The 18460-nt window shown below is 34.3% G+C and overlaps 2 protein-coding genes across 2 annotated transcripts; one reads left to right on the top strand and one right to left on the bottom strand.

The window, feature by feature from the left end:
• Positions 1-349: 349 nt before the first annotated feature.
• Positions 350-5570, bottom strand: LOC133177068 (uncharacterized). The gene is made up of 10 exons (XM_061312160.1): positions 5510-5570; positions 3548-3649; positions 3182-3422; positions 2827-2978; positions 2485-2643; positions 2318-2426; positions 1917-2086; positions 1751-1822; positions 1388-1579; positions 350-825 (listed from the first exon to the last, which is right to left on the bottom strand). The coding sequence occupies exons 1-10, from the start codon at positions 5534-5536 to the stop codon at positions 616-618; spliced, it is 1434 nt and encodes a 477-aa protein (XP_061168144.1). The 5' UTR covers positions 5537-5570; the 3' UTR covers positions 350-615.
• A 338-nt stretch (positions 5571-5908) lies between these two features.
• LOC133177067 (methylthioribose-1-phosphate isomerase-like) lies at positions 5909-16881 on the top strand. The gene is made up of 10 exons (XM_061312158.1): positions 5909-6050; positions 9046-9281; positions 10034-10200; positions 10913-11314; positions 11585-11740; positions 14005-14016; positions 15765-15949; positions 16116-16227; positions 16376-16480; positions 16570-16881. The coding sequence occupies exons 1-10, from the start codon at positions 5919-5921 to the stop codon at positions 16854-16856; spliced, it is 1794 nt and encodes a 597-aa protein (XP_061168142.1). The 5' UTR covers positions 5909-5918; the 3' UTR covers positions 16857-16881.
• The last annotated feature ends 1579 nt before the right edge of the window (positions 16882-18460 follow it).

The following is an 18460-nucleotide window of genomic DNA, read 5'->3' as shown; positions in this document are numbered from 1 at the left end:
GTTACCGGAACCAGCCTTTTATTTTTAAAATGAGTTTGATATAAAGGTATTAAGATCAATTTGATTTTGTATAATTAATTATGATATTTTTTTTTCAACAATCAATTTGCAGAGTGTCATGTCTCACAAAGATGAAAGATAGTTGCAAACTATTTTTTCAATGTAATAAAAAACACTATAATTACTAGTATTGATGTTTTATTAGGCTGCACCTTAGTGTCATTCATTAAAAAAAAATACATGTATAATAAGTAATTAAATTTTCACTCTAAATGTTTAAGCAAATTTTGAACACCTCTCACATCTAGAAAACATTAGTGATTTGATACCTTCTCTGAAAAACCCAGCGGGGGGTATTTGTCCCTTTTGGACAGTTCTAGTTTTAAGATGACAAATACCAGTGATGTGTCAGTATCTAAATGGCACTAAGTGTTGAATATAAAAAGGAGTCGCGTGCAGACACCGACATTTATATCGTGTATCGGCATTCCCCTCCTCAGTCCTGTATACTAGTACTCAAGTAAAGCCTTCTCATTTTAAACAGTTGTGCATATTTTTCTTTTAAATATTTAATAATAATATATGTACATAGAAATGCATTTATTTGTTTGGTCGTTATGATTTCTGAACAATATATGTTGCAGCAGATAACAGTTCGGAATGCTTTGGCTCCTCTGTTAAACTACAGCTTACCATAAGGCTTCTAATCAAAGCCTTATATTGGTTTTGTTTGAAATTTGGCCACTGATTTAATCTTATGTTCATATTATCATGAGCTGTTAATATAGCTTCTAGGTGCTGTAGAGGCAGTTCACTTCCAATTGCCTAAAAAAAAATACAAAAAGCATTACGGAAGGATTATTTTCAGAGAAGTTCGCTTTAAGTTGCATTATTAATAAAAGTGTCATTATAAAACAGTGAAGGGGGAATTGCCTAAAAAAAAATACAAAAAGCATTACGGAAGGATTATTTTCAGAGAAGTTCGCTTTAAGTTGCATTATTAATAAAAGTGTCATTATAAAACAGTGAAGGGGGAATCATCCTTCTTCAAGGTGAGACATTACAATTTTGCAATAAGACGTGGGAAAATATCGGTATATTGGAATAAAAACTCTAGCCGCCCATTCCTCTGTAAGCAAGTTATAGTTTCTTTAGAATCTCAATGCAAACATCGTCGACTTTTAGTTCTGTCATATTGTAATTTTTTAATTTACCGGGTGGTAGTACATACAAAAATTACAATATGACAACTAGTTGTCATATTGTAATTTTTGTATTATTGTAATTTTTAGTTGTCATATTGTAATTTTTGTATTTACTACCACCCGGTAAATTAAAAAATTACAATATGACAGTTGCTTAGTTAAGATCGACTATATGTACTAACCATTTGTAATATCTCTGGTGCGAGTTTTAAACCACCTTCAGATTTTAAGGTAAACGTAATCAGGAATTGTCCAAATAAAGTTTTTGAGAAAATGTCAAGTAAATCCATTACTGCACATTGTATGTCTCTAATCCCTAGAGATATTTTCTGCAATAGGCCTCGTAAGCAGTTGAGAACTGGTAAAAATACTTCCTGAAATTGAACGGTTAACATTCATTTTTTTTTAAAAAGTTAATGTTTTTGGTAAGTCTTTGATTAAATTGTAGATCTAATTGTAGATCTGAAATTCAAAATCATATGTAACTTACTGTGCAACAAAAACGATCGGAAGGTTTTAATTTGGGAATGCAGAAATTTCTTTACCTTTAAATGTTTCGCCTCTTCAAAGTCCTGCACATTGAAGACTGTTAAAACATGTAAACAGTCTGTAACGAGCTGAAATAAATTTAGGAAATGCAACAACCATGCACATCAAAATGAAAAAAGAAATAGAAATACTTCAAACCGGCATCAATAAAATTAATTTTACCGTTTTATCACATGTGAAACTTAAGTCCATGAGCTTATAATAGACGTCCAGGTGGTGAACCAGTGCAAGGAACATCCTCTGTTTCTGAATTGCTGTCCCACTTTTTGCAAGTTTCTGGAACTCGAGTACAATTGCCTTGATACACGCTCCTTTTCTTTTATCATCTAATTCTGGTAAATATTTTTATTGTAAATTTTCGCCAATTAGTAAGTGTGATTTTATACTATGCTTATAGTCAATGAATACTAGTTTATGTGTGTTCGAAGCAATTGTAATATGGACAATTGTATTCAACATTCAATCGAGGTAAATTTTATTTACTTTTAAACAGAACCGTATCGCCTATTACGCAAAGATTAAAGAGTTCTATAGTTTTCTATCAAAGACTGGTGAAGGTATACCTCCTGAGAGTCCTTCCAGGTTCTTCACAAGTGCATGAACACATTCTTCATAAAAAAACATACGACCATGAACTTTTCCATATCTGGAATTCATAAAATTGCTCATAAACTATAGAATTATTTTATTTAAAGACATTAAAGAGAGCATTAGGTTCTATTTTATGTACACTCGCCATGTCGGATCCACAGGTCTTACTTCGTGTGCACATATAGATAGCATTGACGAATTTTCTAAGAGCATCGCTCTCCCAAGCCCTCAACATCAAGCAGTTCAAGATTTCTATACTCACGCACGAAAGCAAGGTGTTCCTTGCGCAACTTTTGATCTGCCAAAGGAAAAAACAATAATTAACTATCAGAATGTTTGTCATGACGTCATGTCAGTGTTTTGTCATGTTGTAAATTTTGAATTTACCGGGTGGCAGTAAATACAAAATTTACAACATGACACATGACAGTTTACGCAGAAGAGGTTTTCAATTTTTACATTGTACAAACGACATAGCTACCAGAGGCACGCTCCGTATTTTATCTTTGAAAGACGACGGCAGGACAAGTTGACTGCAGTCACTAACCAACTGTAATAAATCTCTTTCTAGGAACTCTCTGCTCTCCAAATACATCAACTCTGTTATAAAACTGATGTAATCCATATTACTGTCTGAAAAAAGTACAACCAAGTATGTATGTAAAATGAAGTATCCCACCGGAAGTTGCATTCTGAATAAAACAGAAATAAAAATAAATATTGCGAGAAAAATTATTTTACGAAGCAACATCTTTGTATATTACCTTTGCTGGACAAACTTCACTCAGAATATTGATATTTATAAAGATGTATGTAACAATGTGAACATATATTACCTTCCTCTTCAGAAAATTTGGCGAGTTTGTCAGATATACTTTTGTATAAACTTTTCTGCATCTCTTGTGGGAAATTGGCGATGGATTTAATGATAGATTCCCATATAGTTATCTCTGAGGGGCACATATCTATCAGAGTGAGACAAAGGTCTGTGTAACCAATAAAATCACTTTCTTCTTTAATAGTATTTGAATTGTCTATTTGACTCAGTACTTTCGTTTGATAAATCATTCTTGAAATCTGCAAAGAAAAATACAAATGGTAATCTTAAATGGTTGTGATTATTTATATCTTTGTCAATACTACAGATAATATTTTTACAGTATTCATTTAAAATTTCAACTTTCAACCTAATTTAATCGTACCTGTTTGAAGTGGATCGGACTTACTTTTTGCTGCTTTACACCAAATTTACAAACTGAGTAAGTATTAAAGTCTGTGGGTGAAATGACTTTCTCCAACATTTTCTGTTAAAACAAGTACAAGTAAACAGTTAAAGAAAAATACAAACCAAGCTATAAATATAAAATATGCATATTTTCTCCTATGTTTCGGATTGAGTGAAATTCGTGAAAAACGGAGAGCTCCTTATTTAACAGCTTGCCATTTCACTTGTAAGCATTATCCATGCGAACGCAGTTTTGAAATCCAGATTTTTGACTATATAAGACACAATCCAAAGCCAAGTAAATTCTTCTTAACCATCCCAAGAAATCCCGTCCGATTTAGCTTTGAGCTGAATTCAATACAAGTGCTATTAACGCTAATCAACGATATTCCCCTAAGAGTGATTCGAGACAATTTATGGCAGAATCTTGTAGAGGTGGATCTAAAAAAAATACTTTTACAAATATTTTCCTCGGATGTCATTGATAATTATAGCATTTATTTCCTTTAATATGCTCAATATTATTTTGCTACCACGCGTTCTTCTACCTTTTTGCATGTGGAATTTATTTAAATTTTATTTAGAATTAATTAAATATATCTTGAAATTTAGCGATTTCTTTTTTATTATAGCCTTAAAATATTTTTAAATTTAAGGAGAATCTATAGTGTACAAGTCCCTCTAAGACATCGTGAGTTACCCCATACCCTGCATATTTAACTTACCCCTTGAGAAGAAGGTAAACATGGCCTATTTACACCCTTCCTACTACGCATTCAACGGCAATATTTCTCAATATTTGAAATTTTAATTCTTTTCCTCCAGACACTCCCCTTCCCATCTATGCCCTAAAATCAGCCCATTCCACCCCGTATACATCCGAAGACATATTTATGAAAAACCAGTGTTTTTATATGGCACTACTTGCGTGGTCAATGAAAAGGGGTAAAATTAGTAACCTGTGATACGCTTATACTTTCTAAAAAAAAATAAGGGTTACAAACTCAAACATGTATTTTAATTTCCTTTTTATTTTAATTTGTTTATCGTTTACTCGTTTATTTTCTATAATTATATGTTTCATTTTAAACTCGCTATTATTATTATTGAGCACGTAGGAAAATGAAATCACGCCCCCGCCCCCCCCCCCCCCTCCAATGAAAGGCCTTATATTGTTCTTTTAAAGCTTTAATTTTAAATCTGAAAAAATGTTGGATCCTTCCCTCCGCAGTGCTGCCATCATTTGTCTCGCATCACTCTCATGGGTAATATAAAGATTAGCGTTAATTGCGCTTTGATTGAATTCAATCTAAAGCAACACCGGAGAAAATCCACAAAATTTCTTCCCATGTACAGAAATAATAAAAATATACATGTATATAATGTCACAATTTCCATCTGAAATACTTGCCATTTGGACCAATCATTTTTCTCTTTCTCTCCCTTTGGTACCACATAAATAATTTTAAACATTTTTAATGAAATTTTATTTAGAGAATACAGTACTTCATTTTTCTGATAGATGCCCATATCCCGGATTCTCCATCAACTGATCTGAATGTCTCACGTAGCATAAACACGTTTGGAATATCTAAAAACTTCGCCGGGCATAATGAAGAAACATACAATACTACGGAAAATAATATTCTATATTATGAGTACAAGTTCTATATCGAATGAATAATAGGGGGCCTAGTAATCAGCATATCAGATGAAACCACAGGAGTCGGCAGTTTTATCCATAAAACAATGTAAACACTAACCAGTGAGCTACGCTCGCGAAGCTCACTGGTTAGTGTTTACATTGTTTTATGGATAAAACTGCCGACTCCTGTGATGAAACAAACGCCTGGCATGGCTCTTAACTTAGCTCTAACATACCAAGTACAATTTAAATTATTAAACACATATATAATTATAAAGGCCTAAATTAACATACCTTACGAGCACATATTGTCTCACTCATTTTTTTGATGACAGAAACACTGTTACAAAGTCGAGGAATATCAAATACTATACTTTCGAAATGAAATTATTCAAAACTTAATTTTCGCGCCAACAAAAAAAAATGAAGTCGGTAAAAGGTATGTCGTTTCTTCAGAAAGACTATTCTCTATATTACTTATTCCCATGTGCAACACAGTTAATTGATAAGAAATGTTTTATTTCTTTAATTTTTATTTTACGTGAGAGTTAGGTAAATCTTACACTGAGTCAATTAAAACAAATATTAAAACGTCTTCTTTGAAACTGATTTTTCGTTCGAGTTACTATTATAATGATCTATTTTTAACAATAACACGTGTTATGTCAACAAATAAAGGCTTAAACATTCAAGGTTTAAGAACATGACTCTGGAAGCAATTAAGTACAATAATGGAAAATTACAAATATTGGATCAGCTTCTTCTTCCTAACGAGACTAAATATATCGACATTTCTTCTGTAGATGACGGATGGAAGGCGATAAAACTCATGCAAGTAAGTAAAATCATAGTACCTTCTTATTTGGCGTTTAATTATAAGTGATAGTCAAATTATAGTCATTCAATATCAGTGTTTGACTATATTTTTATTCTCTTTTTTTCTCTCTCTCTCAAAAAAAAAAATAAATAAATAGAGGACATGAAAACGAGTTTGAAGTTTTGAATTTAAACCCATAAGTATGTTGAATGATATCTTTAAACTGCTTCTGTCATGAATATTGGAGTTGTTATTCTCTATTGAGAAGTTGATGGCTCGTTTAATACTCCCCCTCAAGGGGGGAGTATTAAACGAGCCATCAACTTCTCAATAGAGAATATTGGATTTGTATGCCTTGATTTAGGACCCTTCGCTAGCTCTCAAAGACATGAAGAAGGCGGGCTGATCGTAAACCCCTTTTTACTAGTGAAGATGATTCAAAACAGAGGCCCAACTCTGTTCAATGCGAAATTATTTTAGTAAGGGGCTCTAATATTTATGAATAATTCTATTAAGATAAAGCAGATATATAAATATATATAAGCCTTAATTAATATTTTTTTTATCAATAATGCAGTTCTGAAGAGTGTTCTGTATTTTTTTTTTGTTGTTTAAAGTCCCTCTCGAGAATTTTTCACTCATATGGAGACGCCGCCACCTGCCGGTGGAGGGCTGCAAATTTAGACCTATACTCGGCACTGAGGGCCATTGAGCAGCCAGGGATCTTTTTCGTGCTATAACACCTACTGCGACATGGGACCTCGGTTTATGTACGGTCTCATCCAAAGGACCGGTCTCTTGCGCGGATCAAAGGGGGGGGGGGGGGCTGGAATTTGCAGAATTATTGAAAGTACAGTCTGTATTTACTGAAGTAAATAAAAAATGACTTTGGACACCCCCCCCCCCCCCCTGGAGAACGTGTACCCCACCACAACCTTTTTTTTTTTTTTTTTTTTTTTTTTTTTTGCTTGTCAAGTACGAAAGCCTATTAGGATCAAACTACGGTAAAAAAAATTTAAAAGGCGTTATAACGCGAAAAAGGCGTAATAACGCCAATAAAGGCGTAATTACGCCTTTCCAAAAGGCGTTATAACGCGAAAAAAGGCGTTATTACGCCTTTCCAAAAGGCGTTATTACGCCTTTCTGAAAGGCGTTATAACGCCTTTCCAAAAGGCGTTATTACGACTTTCCAAAAGGCGTTATTACGCCTTTCCAAAAGGCGTTATAACGCCTTTCCAAAAGGCGTTATTACGCCTTTCCAAAAGGCGTTATTACGCCTTTCCAAAAGGCGTTATTACGCCTTTCCAAAAGGTATTATTACGCCTTTTCAAAAGGTTTTATTACGCCTTTCCAAAAGGCGTTATTACGCCTTTTAAAAAGACGTTATTACGCCTCTTTTTTTTCAATACATGACTTACTTAGCCCACCCTGGGGGCTTATTATAATTAGATTTCTAGGAAAAAAGATTTTTAAATGTGTAAAATATTTTCAGTGTTAAACCAACTTAGTCCTTCTCTGATGCCAGACGCTTCTACCAAGGTGTATGGATTTCAGAAATTTTGTTGAAGGCTAATTGCTCATTATACCTATGCAAATACTTTGCCTGTTTTTTTACCAAGAGGAGAGAAAAATATTTCAAATTTGACATGAATTTTTAATACGTGGCTAGCAAAGCCCAAAGCTGGTTCTGCCTATATCCTGGATTTTCAAAAGTAGAGTGTTGACTTCTCTTAATATGCATGCAAAATGCAAACAACTGTCTGCGAGATGTGCAGGAAAATAGAAAATACTATAATTTATAATATAATTTATATTATTAAAACTATAATGTAAATATTGCATAAATAAAGATGGCTTTGGTTCAATCTTTCATATATTTACTATTTTAAAATAACGCCTTTCCATTTTTGGATACAACTCCTTTTCAAACAGGCCGGTAGTACGAATGTGAGTGGGGGGGGGGGGGTCCCCACCCCACTTTTTGGGAGAATAGTCTTGCTATAGTTTAAATATAAAAAATCATTAATTGATTGCTTGGTCCCTTAACATTTTGTTGCAGTATGGTTAAACTCGGGCAAGTCATTGCATTTAAAAAAAGTTTTACCGAAAAATTAGAAAAAGTTTCCCCTCAAGTTTAGGCAGTTTATTTTTTTTCGGGGGGGTGGGGGGGGGGTTTCTTGTTTTTTTGTTTGCTTGTCAATTTTATTGGAACCCCCCCCCCCCACACACACACACTTTAAAAGCACGGGCCTGTCAAAGACATAATAATAGCCCTTCAAAAGGCGTAATAACGCCTTTTAGAAAGGCGTAATAACGCCTTTTGGAAAGGCGTTATAACGCCTTTTTAAAAGGCGTAATAACGCTTTTTGGAAAGGCGTAATAACGCTTTTTGGAAAGGCGTTATAACGCCTTTTGGAAAGGCGTTATAACGCCTTTTGGAAGGGCGTAATAACGCCTTTTATCGCGTTATAACGCCTTTTGGAAAGGCGTTATAACGCCTTTTAGAAAGGCGTAATAACGCCTTTTGGAAAGGCGTAATAACGCCTTTTGGAAAGGCGTTATAACGCCTTTTGGAAAGGCGTAATAACGCCTTTTGGAAAGGCGTAATAACGCCTTTTTTCGCGTTATAACGCCTTTTGGAAAGGCGTAATTACGCCTTTATTTGCGTTATTACGCCTTTTTCCGCGTTATAACGTCTTTCGAAAAGGCGTTATAACGCCTTTTATATTTTTTAACCGTAGTTTGATCCTAATAGGCTTTTGTAGTCAAGATATTTCTGGGAGAAAACTTTTTTGACTGGGGTAGACACCCCCCCCCCCCCCCGGAAAAAAATCCTGGATCCGCGCCTGGGTCTCCACGACCCGCAGTGGGATTCAAACCTGTGACGTAAGGATCAACTCCTTACACTGCGACTCTGTCTAGAGCAAATGCTCTAACCACTGCGCCACGCGGGCGAAGAGTGTTCTGTGTAGATATGCCATTTTTACAACAATATTCTGGAACTATATTTAAGGTACGAGGAGCCCCTGCGATCGCCATAGTAGGATGTCTAAGTTTAGCAGTGGAATTGAGGAAACTATCCTTTTTGAACGTAGATGAAGCATCCCGATTTATTGAGGATAAGTTGAAGTACTTGGTAACATCCAGACCAACAGCAGTCAACATGGACAAAGCAGCGAAATACTTCATAGAGAAAACAAAGTCATTAGCTAACAAGGGAGATAACTCTGTACAAAATATGATAGAAAAGTATGTTATTGATACTTTATAAAAATATGCAATGTTTGTAAAGGTTAAAAGTAATAAAAGTGTGATTTAATGAAATTTGGCTATTAAAGGTACTTCATCGGGTAGCGGGTAATTTAGTCATTATTTTTAAATAAACACCCATCAATTGCAAGATTGTCCTGAGAATTTTGTTTTACTTAAACAATAAAATGCTTTCTTTGGTTATTAATACGCAGCTGTCGCAGCTGTTGCAGAAAAAATACGTAAAATATATTTTTTAAAAAATATGTAATTTTTTTCTGCAATAGCTGCGACGTTAATTCCCGTACTAACAAAGAAAGAAAGACATTTTATTGTTTATATTTATATCTGCATTCAAAGTAAAATTAAATATGTTAAATATTGTGTTAGAGATGTGTATGCCATTGTATGCATAATCAATGGAACAGCCTTTGCTCAAGAAATCTATGCAGGTGGCTAGCTTAGTGTCGTTCACTGACTGATGAACGGCAATGGTTTTCATAAGAAATAAAGGAAATAATATTCAGTGGATATATATATATATATATATATATATACATATACATATACATATATACATATATATATATATATATATATATATATATATATATATATATATATATATATATATATATATATATATATATATATATATATATATATATGTATATATGTATGTATATACACCTGTAAATTCTTCATGTTTGTTGCAGATCTTTAACCTAATAATGTATTTGTTCACGTTTTAGAATAGTGACTGAAATAGAAGAAATGCTTCCAACAGATATTGCTGTGAATAAAACCCTGAGTAAATTTGGAGCAGATCACATATTGAACATCTACAACAAACCAGTTGATGTCCTAACACACTGCAACACGGGGTCTCTAGCGACGGCCGGATACGGAACAGCTCTGGGTATTTCTCAGTTTTTCACTAAATGAATTTGTAATGAAACTATCTGGGAATTCTTTTTAGTGAAGCTTGTTGTGAAAGAAAACCCTGCTTATACATGAAGGAAAGACTGAAAAATGGTTTTGGATTTGCCATTCGTATATCCAAGGTTGATTTGACGAGATGTGAAAGAATACAGCAGTCCTGTGCATATACTATACATGTACAAACTTATGAAGCATTTTTATTGTTTAAGTTTGCAGTACTGTAAATCTCTCTTATTTCGCGAAATCTTACTTTTTGCGTAAATGCATATATGTGATTTTTAAGGAATCACTGATCGGGAAGTTTCCTAAGTCTGACTGTTATATAAACAAGTTACCTCAACCTGAACAGTTTAGTGAATAAACACTACTAGTAATAACTTATCACCGTTCACAGTTCAAAATTAATAGAAAAGTAATAAAATTTTAACATGATTCTAATAGTTACCGATTGATTCAGGGAAATATTACATCTGTAAGTATATACTTGCCGAAACTTGAATCTAAGAACAATTGGCGAGTTGCAAGTCCCTCGTAATTATGCATCAATAAAGTCTCACATTGAAGTGTTTTACAGTAAATATGAATTTAATATATAAAAGGATGGTGCTTTTTTTATGCGTATGAGAAGGCTAATTAAATTATTTCTTAATCAGCATTGAATTCTTCATACGTATTTCAATTTTTTTTAGGTGTAATTCGAACCTTACAAGAAAGGAATAAACTGAATAACGTATACTGCACGGAGACTCGTCCGTACAACCAAGGGGCACGACTGACCGCTTATGAACTCGTGTACGAGAAAATGCCTGCCATTTTAATCTGTGATAGTATGGCGTCAATGTTGATGAAACGCAAAGGAGTATCGGCGGTGGTTGTGGGCGCTGATCGGGTGGTTGCCAATGGGGATACTGCTAATAAGATCGGAACCTATCAGTTGGCTATTGTAGCAAAGCATCACGAAGTACCATTTTACGTTGCATGTCCTTCAACTTCGTTTGACCCAAAGCTAAAGAATGGAGATGAAATTCGAATAGAAGAAAGACCACACGAAGAAATGACACACATTAAAGGAGTTTCTATCGCTGCACCAGGTACTCTTTTGAATATGTTCATGGTTTACGGGCCTTAGTATTGAAGGGTAGGCCCTATTCCTTCAGAAGTCTTTTTAAGTCTTTTTTTAGAATTAAATTTCTTTTTTTTTTTCCTTAAAAAAAAAAAACCCTCTGCGAGGTGAGAAGTAAACGTTGGTTTCGATTTTGGTTCTAGATCAATCCACAACAAGTTATAAAAGACAAACATGCATTACGATTTTTTTTTCAGATACCTATGTAAATTATTCATATTTCTGTTCACCTTTTAAGGAATCAATTGCTGGAATCCTGCTTTTGATGTGACGCCCGCTTCTTTGATAACTGGGGGGATCATAACAGAGTTTGGTGTGTTCAAACCCTCTGAGCTATTGGACAAACTAGAACCACTATTACAAAATCAGCAATTACAGAGTGGAAATTCCTCGTGACCAAGACGGATGTCACCTTATATGGTCTACAGATATCCATTGTACATTTCACGAAATAAATAACAAGGCTGAAAATGTTCGCCGTAAATATATTTGGTCGATTCATTTTCTTTGCGGGTGATATCCTGTATTGAGAGCGGATTAATGTATTTAGTACAGTGTAGTTTCCTTTGACATTTTACAGATTTTTAAAACAAAGAATCAATGACTCTTAGAATAATACTCTTCTGTTAATCAGATAAAACTAAATATATACAGGTATATATCTATAGCAATTAAAATATTTAAATGAAGAAAATTTTTCATTAAGTGATACAAGCAACAACAAAACAAAAGGAATGTCCGGATTGATAGATATTTTCAGACATCTTTTTGTTGTAAATGATGTAAATATTAAATTTCTAAAAGAAGATGGGTGAATAATAACGAGCGAAAAGCCTATAGAGTGACAAACATGAAGGTGAAAAATTAAATCTCAATTATATCAAAATTTTCCTTGATATTTCATCTAACATTAAAATATACTTTATAAAAAATCTCTACAATTTGCAAAAACCTCACGAAGATTGAAATTATTTGCCTATGAAATATTATACACACACTAAAGAGGGCAAAATGAGTCATTTTTTCATACTATAACACTATTTTTCGATATGAGTGGTTACCAAAAACATGGAGCAAACACCCACTACGTGGCCGTAGGAACCGCGGGGGGGGGGGGGGGGGGATTTTGCCGATATATAGATTACTACAGTAAACATTGATACTATATGCTTGTGCCCCCTCAATAAAAACGTCTGATGACTTTTTATTTTGCTTGTCAAGGAATTTCTGGTAGTTGATGACCTTGTTTTTTCTTTTGCTTGTCAGAAAATTTTTGGTAGTGCCCCCTCAACTGTCAACTGAAAATGTATGGCTGTGCCCCCCCCCCCCCCAACTGAATTTGCTTCCTACTGGCCTGCACTATACCTTAAAAATATACTTTTATGACATAACGTTGCATATTTTCGAGAAATACATTAAGTCAAGGGTCATATCACAAACATGATTTAAATGCCACAATTCATCAGTGCGTGTGTGGTGTAGTGGTTAGCTTGATAGTTTCGAAAGAAAATGATACACAGGATTTTTATTGCTAGGGTTCGAACCCCACGAGTACCACATTATTTTTTAATAAAAGAATAAATTCTGCAGAGAAAATTTTCCTCAAAAAAGTTTTTTGTTTATCATAATTTCATAAACTTCAACAGTGAGATACAAAATTCACAAACTGAACCTGATTTTTAAATATCTGACGATAAAGGCTTTCTGCACGCTATGTTCACCCACCTCCTTTAAAAACTGTAAACTTTCTATCAAAATTCTACATATCTGCTGTTACCCTTGCAAATCTATACAACTTTTCATCACTTTATAAGACATTATTGTGAAAATTTGAATTAAAAATTAAAATCTATGCGGCAAAACTTATTCATTTTTCTTATATAAAATGGCTTTAGTTGTTATTTTTATGATTTTTTGATTGTTTGTATCATTTGTCCTTAAGACAATGACGACTTTAATTTTTGCTTATGGCGTATCTCATTTCATATTTTATAGATTGTCTAGAGATTGGGAAGGGGATTCGAAAAGTAAATTACAAAAAAAAATTGAATGACAAAGTCCCATTATATTCTGAAATTTAACAGTCATTTTTATATGTAATTAGAAGAAAACTATGTCCTTATATAGTACCTTTAACAAGTGTTCGGATATTTTAAAGATTCTGGTACTAAATCCAAGGATAATTGACTGTTAAACCACGGCTGAAGACAAAGAAACTTGTTTCAGTAAGGTGTATGTCATAAAATGTATTGAACACTGGTTGATAAGATATGATGTTTTTTATTACGTGCCTCCATCAATGCATCCCTCATATAATGCTGTTGAGGGATATTTAGAAGCATTAAATGATGTCCAGAATGAGTCATCGCCACAAAGACGAGCTTATTTTGCTATAAACTATCCCTCTATATGGGTACACGAGATTTTATGGTCAAAAATCCCATTGTTAGACTATATTTATATGGAGAAATCAACAGCACAAAAATGATTCTGACTATCGATCGCTAGAAAACGAAAAACACGGTCAGCTTCCAAACACATTGCACCAGCTCCAAAATATGGATTCGTTTTCAAGATCCCGAGATAGATAGGTGTAAATCAGACCGGTCATAGGGAGGATGTTATCTGAGATTTCCTTGATTCTTGAATTATTTTCAGCGTTAATATATGGTAAGTTTAATCATTTTCTCTTTAAAATAACTTTTTGTATTTTGGGGCAACTGTTCGCATAGTGCTAGTTTAACAGATTGGAGCCAAAGCACACTTCTATCTATCTTATTGAGACTGCGTCGTACAATAGTCGTGAACAGTCATATAAAAATATTTTTTAGAAAAGAGAAAAGATTTCAAAGAATGCGTGTCCCTTAAATTGCTGACTAGCTGTGATAAAGTGCGAATCACCTTTTAGTCCTTGATACAAAGTGTGAATCACCTTTGGTCCTTGGGACAAAGTGTGGATCACCTTTGATATTTTAAGTATGGATCACCTTTGGTCCTTGGTACAAAGTGTGGATTTTGATCATCCTTTGTCCTTGGTACAAAGTGTGGATCATCCTTTGGTATACTTGGTACAAACAAGAGCCATAAAAGGTATCATTTGTACATGTTTCAGAGTAAGAATTGCTTCGTTGCAGTTTCATTACGTCATTGCAGTTTGAAGTGGCACTAATAAATCAGATTTAGAAATTGATTAATAATTATAAATCTTACTTGTTCAGTGTCCATTGGGTACTTCTTTCTTTCGAACAAAATGCGATTTTTATATTAAGAACTCTAGTTCTCAGAGACAAGAATGTTGGCGAAACAATGAAGTTATTCCCAAATGGCCCACCCACAGTAGAATTTATACACAAGTACTATAATAAATCTTATAAAACCCCTCTTATTCAACAATTATTTTGTATATTGCAGGGATGTTTTACAGATTAAAGATTCAATTGCTTAGATGCAAAGCTCTCGATTGAAAGGCCCAGTTGGCACTAAGTACCTTTGTCATACGCGGATCTAGAGGGGAGTCCGGACCCCCCCCCCCCCCCGGGATTTTCAGAGTTATAAAATTTTATGTAAAGTAACGAAAAAAATTCCTTGGACACCCCATGTAAATGGTAAGAAAAGTCATGTATGTGAAGAAAATGAAATAGTATACTGTTATTTAATGTCTGATCAGTCAATAGACCAGAATATTTTTCCCCGGGTGCTGGGAACAGCTCAGTGTATTCTATTGCCCGAGGCAAACGCCTCAGTTGTATTAGGTAATAAATGAAGATAATGAACAGTGAGCGATCTAAAAAAAAAATACAAATCTGAAAACGGGACATAAAACTGAGACCTCTGGGAAACATCAAAGGTGGGATCAGGTGCCTAGGAGGAGTAAGTATCCCCTTTCGACCGGTCACACCTGCCGTTAGCCCCATGTTTTGATAAGACAGACGGAGTACTCCATCGTCAAATTTAGCAATGACCTAACAAATGGTGAAACGTGTCAGACAAAATACGACCCAACGACAGGTTGTATTTACACACAAGGTCACCCCACCCACACACACACAACACACGAAAAAGAAAGATGTTTTTTCACGTTTAGGTAAGTTGGGTTTTTAGTTGCTTGTCAAAAAGTTTCAAAGTCAAAAATTTCCCCCCTTCCCTCCTGGAAATAATTTTACTCGTGTACTTGTGTATTGAAAAAAACAACTATAAATTGAAGAAAACAAAACAAACAAACAAAAAACACGAGTTTTAATTAATGTATTATAATTTTCAAACCAATATTAATGATCCCTAAAATGTCACTAATTTTCCCAATTTTAACGACTCCAGACCCAATACCAAAGTGTGGTGTAAGCTTCGTAGATGACAATAGACAAAGAAATTAAAAAGTTTTACTCTATGACTAGAAATGATAATTTCCTGTTTCTCAGGACTGACGACGGACGGGTGCGAGGATGGATGGACGTTCTATAAACACTTGTGCTACCAAATAAATCTAGATCCATACGGACTCAGTCAAAAGGAAGCCGGCGCTGTCTGTGTGTCGAAGAATGCGGCTCTATCCAGTATATGGGACAAGAAAGAAAGTCAATTCATTGCCCAAGAGTTGCTCAGTGTCAGTTAAATTACTTTATTGAAGGAAAAAAAAATAAAATTATATTTTCAATACAGACTTTCTATATACATTGCACAAAATACTCAAAAAAGAGTTTGATAACTGAGCAAACAATATGGGTAATATATAATGTTTTGACATAAAAATAACTTATTGTGTGTTGTAGATAACTAATGCCAATCGCGCATGGATTGGTCTGAAGCAAGAGAAGCGGGAAAATAGGTACGTCTGGACCTGGGTTGATGGATCTATCGCAGACACCGCAAGCTGGAAATATGGTATATTCCTTACGAAATATGACTGAATTTAGTTGTTTAAGCGAATATAAGAAGCCAAGGTTTCTGTGTGACTAACTATTATTAAAATGACTCAAAGTTATGTTTTTAAAAACTTCAAAATCTATACAAGGTGTCCATGTTATTTCAGGAGACACAGAGGACACTGTTGGACTGTGTGGAACCATCCTCCGAGATGGAACTCTGGACCTACAGAACTGTACGGAATCCATCCAGTTCTTTATATGCAAGAAAAGTGAGTATAGAACATTACCATCAACATTACAATATCATTTTTCTCGTTATGTATGTTTTAAACGTCTTATTTTTCCCTCGTTCTCGTAGATCTTAAAATGTGGTATGTCGTCAGTGACATATTTGAAAATGAATACCGTGATGAAGATTTCAGTAAGGAACCACAGAAGTTAATGTTTGAGAGGGTGTGGACTCCAAAACTGGAATACGTTCATGATTATCTGAAACACCTAGCCCAGACGACGGTCTCCAAGGAAACGGACTGCGCATATAAATGCTTCCGGGCTGATGCATGCAGGGCTTTTTCCATCCAGTGCAAAGTCAACTGGAAATGTGAAAAGTATGACTGTGAAGTTTACCGTCCAATTACTTTATGAATAAAAATCATTTAATTTGACTTTTTAAAATAAACTGATTATTTCTCTTATTTTCTTATTAATTACTATGAACAAAAAATGTTATTTTAAATGATAATCTTACACTGTAATTTTAATAAATAAATCTATTGCATGTACATGTATGTCAAGCGATTACTTTTACATATACATCATAATTCTATATACATGTAAGAATGTGTAAGCTTATTTGCTTGTCATAAATATACATACATTTAAGACATTTGGATACAAATTTTAAAATGCTCTTTATTGAGCTAGTTTTTAGTTTAATACTACCAGGATGATTTAATGTATGGATGAAAATTTCATATATACATAAAATAAGCATTTCTTATTAATAATTGTCAAAATAATGAACAATTGGGCTTCCGGTCCGATGAGGTTGTCTTTTCCGGATCGGTTTTATCCCCCGGGGTTTCCTGTTAATGAAGAGCGAAATTAAAATGTTCTTCTTGTTGTATGTACGGACAGGTACCACAACACGGATCCTGGCACTTGGTCACATGAAATTCTGTCGTTTCTTTAAAAGAGGACTTGGTGAGAATTCGTCTGTGATTCTTTGGCTGCCTCTGTTTATGAAATTTCGGTTTTTAAATATTTTAGACATACCGGTAGTTTCATCGGTTTTCAAAACGTCGTTTGGGTAATAAACAATTGGTGCAACGTTTTTATTTTGGGGATTATGAGTCGTTACTAATGGTAGGATCTTGGAATTTGTCCTGTTTTATTGCACAGAGTTGAAGAGGTCCTTTCTGACTAATTCCACGGCTTTTCTAATAGAATCGGAATGGAATACTCGGAATCTCTGGTTTTATCCTTCATTTATAACCCCAACCAGAAGCTTTTGTATCCCATTCAAAGTCTAATTTTGTATCGAGGTAATTTTCGAGGAAGAAAGGTTAATGATTGATATACATGTATTAACAAAATACGAGCTTGAGGCGGGGGTGCCTGAAATTGGGTTAGGTTACCTTGTCCATCTCTGACTGTGCCTCGGGTGGGATTACGGCTGTGCGGAATTTATAGAATTTAACACATATGCGGAAATATACGAAAAGTTTTAATAACAATTTACACAAAGTCCGAAAAGTTGATTCACATAGTAATTTATGATAATTCCAAAAAGGTCATATTTTACTCTGTAACACACAAAGTCCGAAAAGTTAATTCACATAGTAATTTTTGATAAATCCAAAAGAGGTCTTATTTTACACCGTAACACATGCTCCGCATTCGCATAAAACACGTCCTCGTGTTTTTAATTTTCTTTCAATAAAACAGGCCTCTTCTTGGTCTTCCTTGACATCTCCGGCATTGACAACGGCGTTGGTTTTCTAAAAAGACAGATTCTAGATGATCTCTTTCATCCTGCAATGCTTCGATGGTCTGCAGCAGAGCGTTTTTTTGTTCCCTTAACTGTTTAGTAGTCTTTTCGGCTACCTTTTGAATTTTCATGACAAATTGATTATGCTCATTACCGATTTCTTTTAGTTTCTTTTGCATTAGATTCATAATGACTGTCACCGTTAGCTGTCTTCTTCTAATTTTTGAATTTTCTTGAGATAAATCTTAATTATTGTTAG

Source organism: Saccostrea echinata, unplaced genomic scaffold, assembly GCF_033153115.1.
Source record: "Saccostrea echinata isolate AGI-Se365-2 ecotype Australia unplaced genomic scaffold, CSIRO_AGI_Sech_v1 ptg000086l, whole genome shotgun sequence".
Lineage (NCBI taxonomy): Eukaryota > Metazoa > Mollusca > Bivalvia > Ostreida > Ostreidae > Saccostrea > Saccostrea echinata.
Note: the sequence above shows the minus strand (reverse complement) of the source record. Positions and strands in the feature narration are given on the sequence as shown.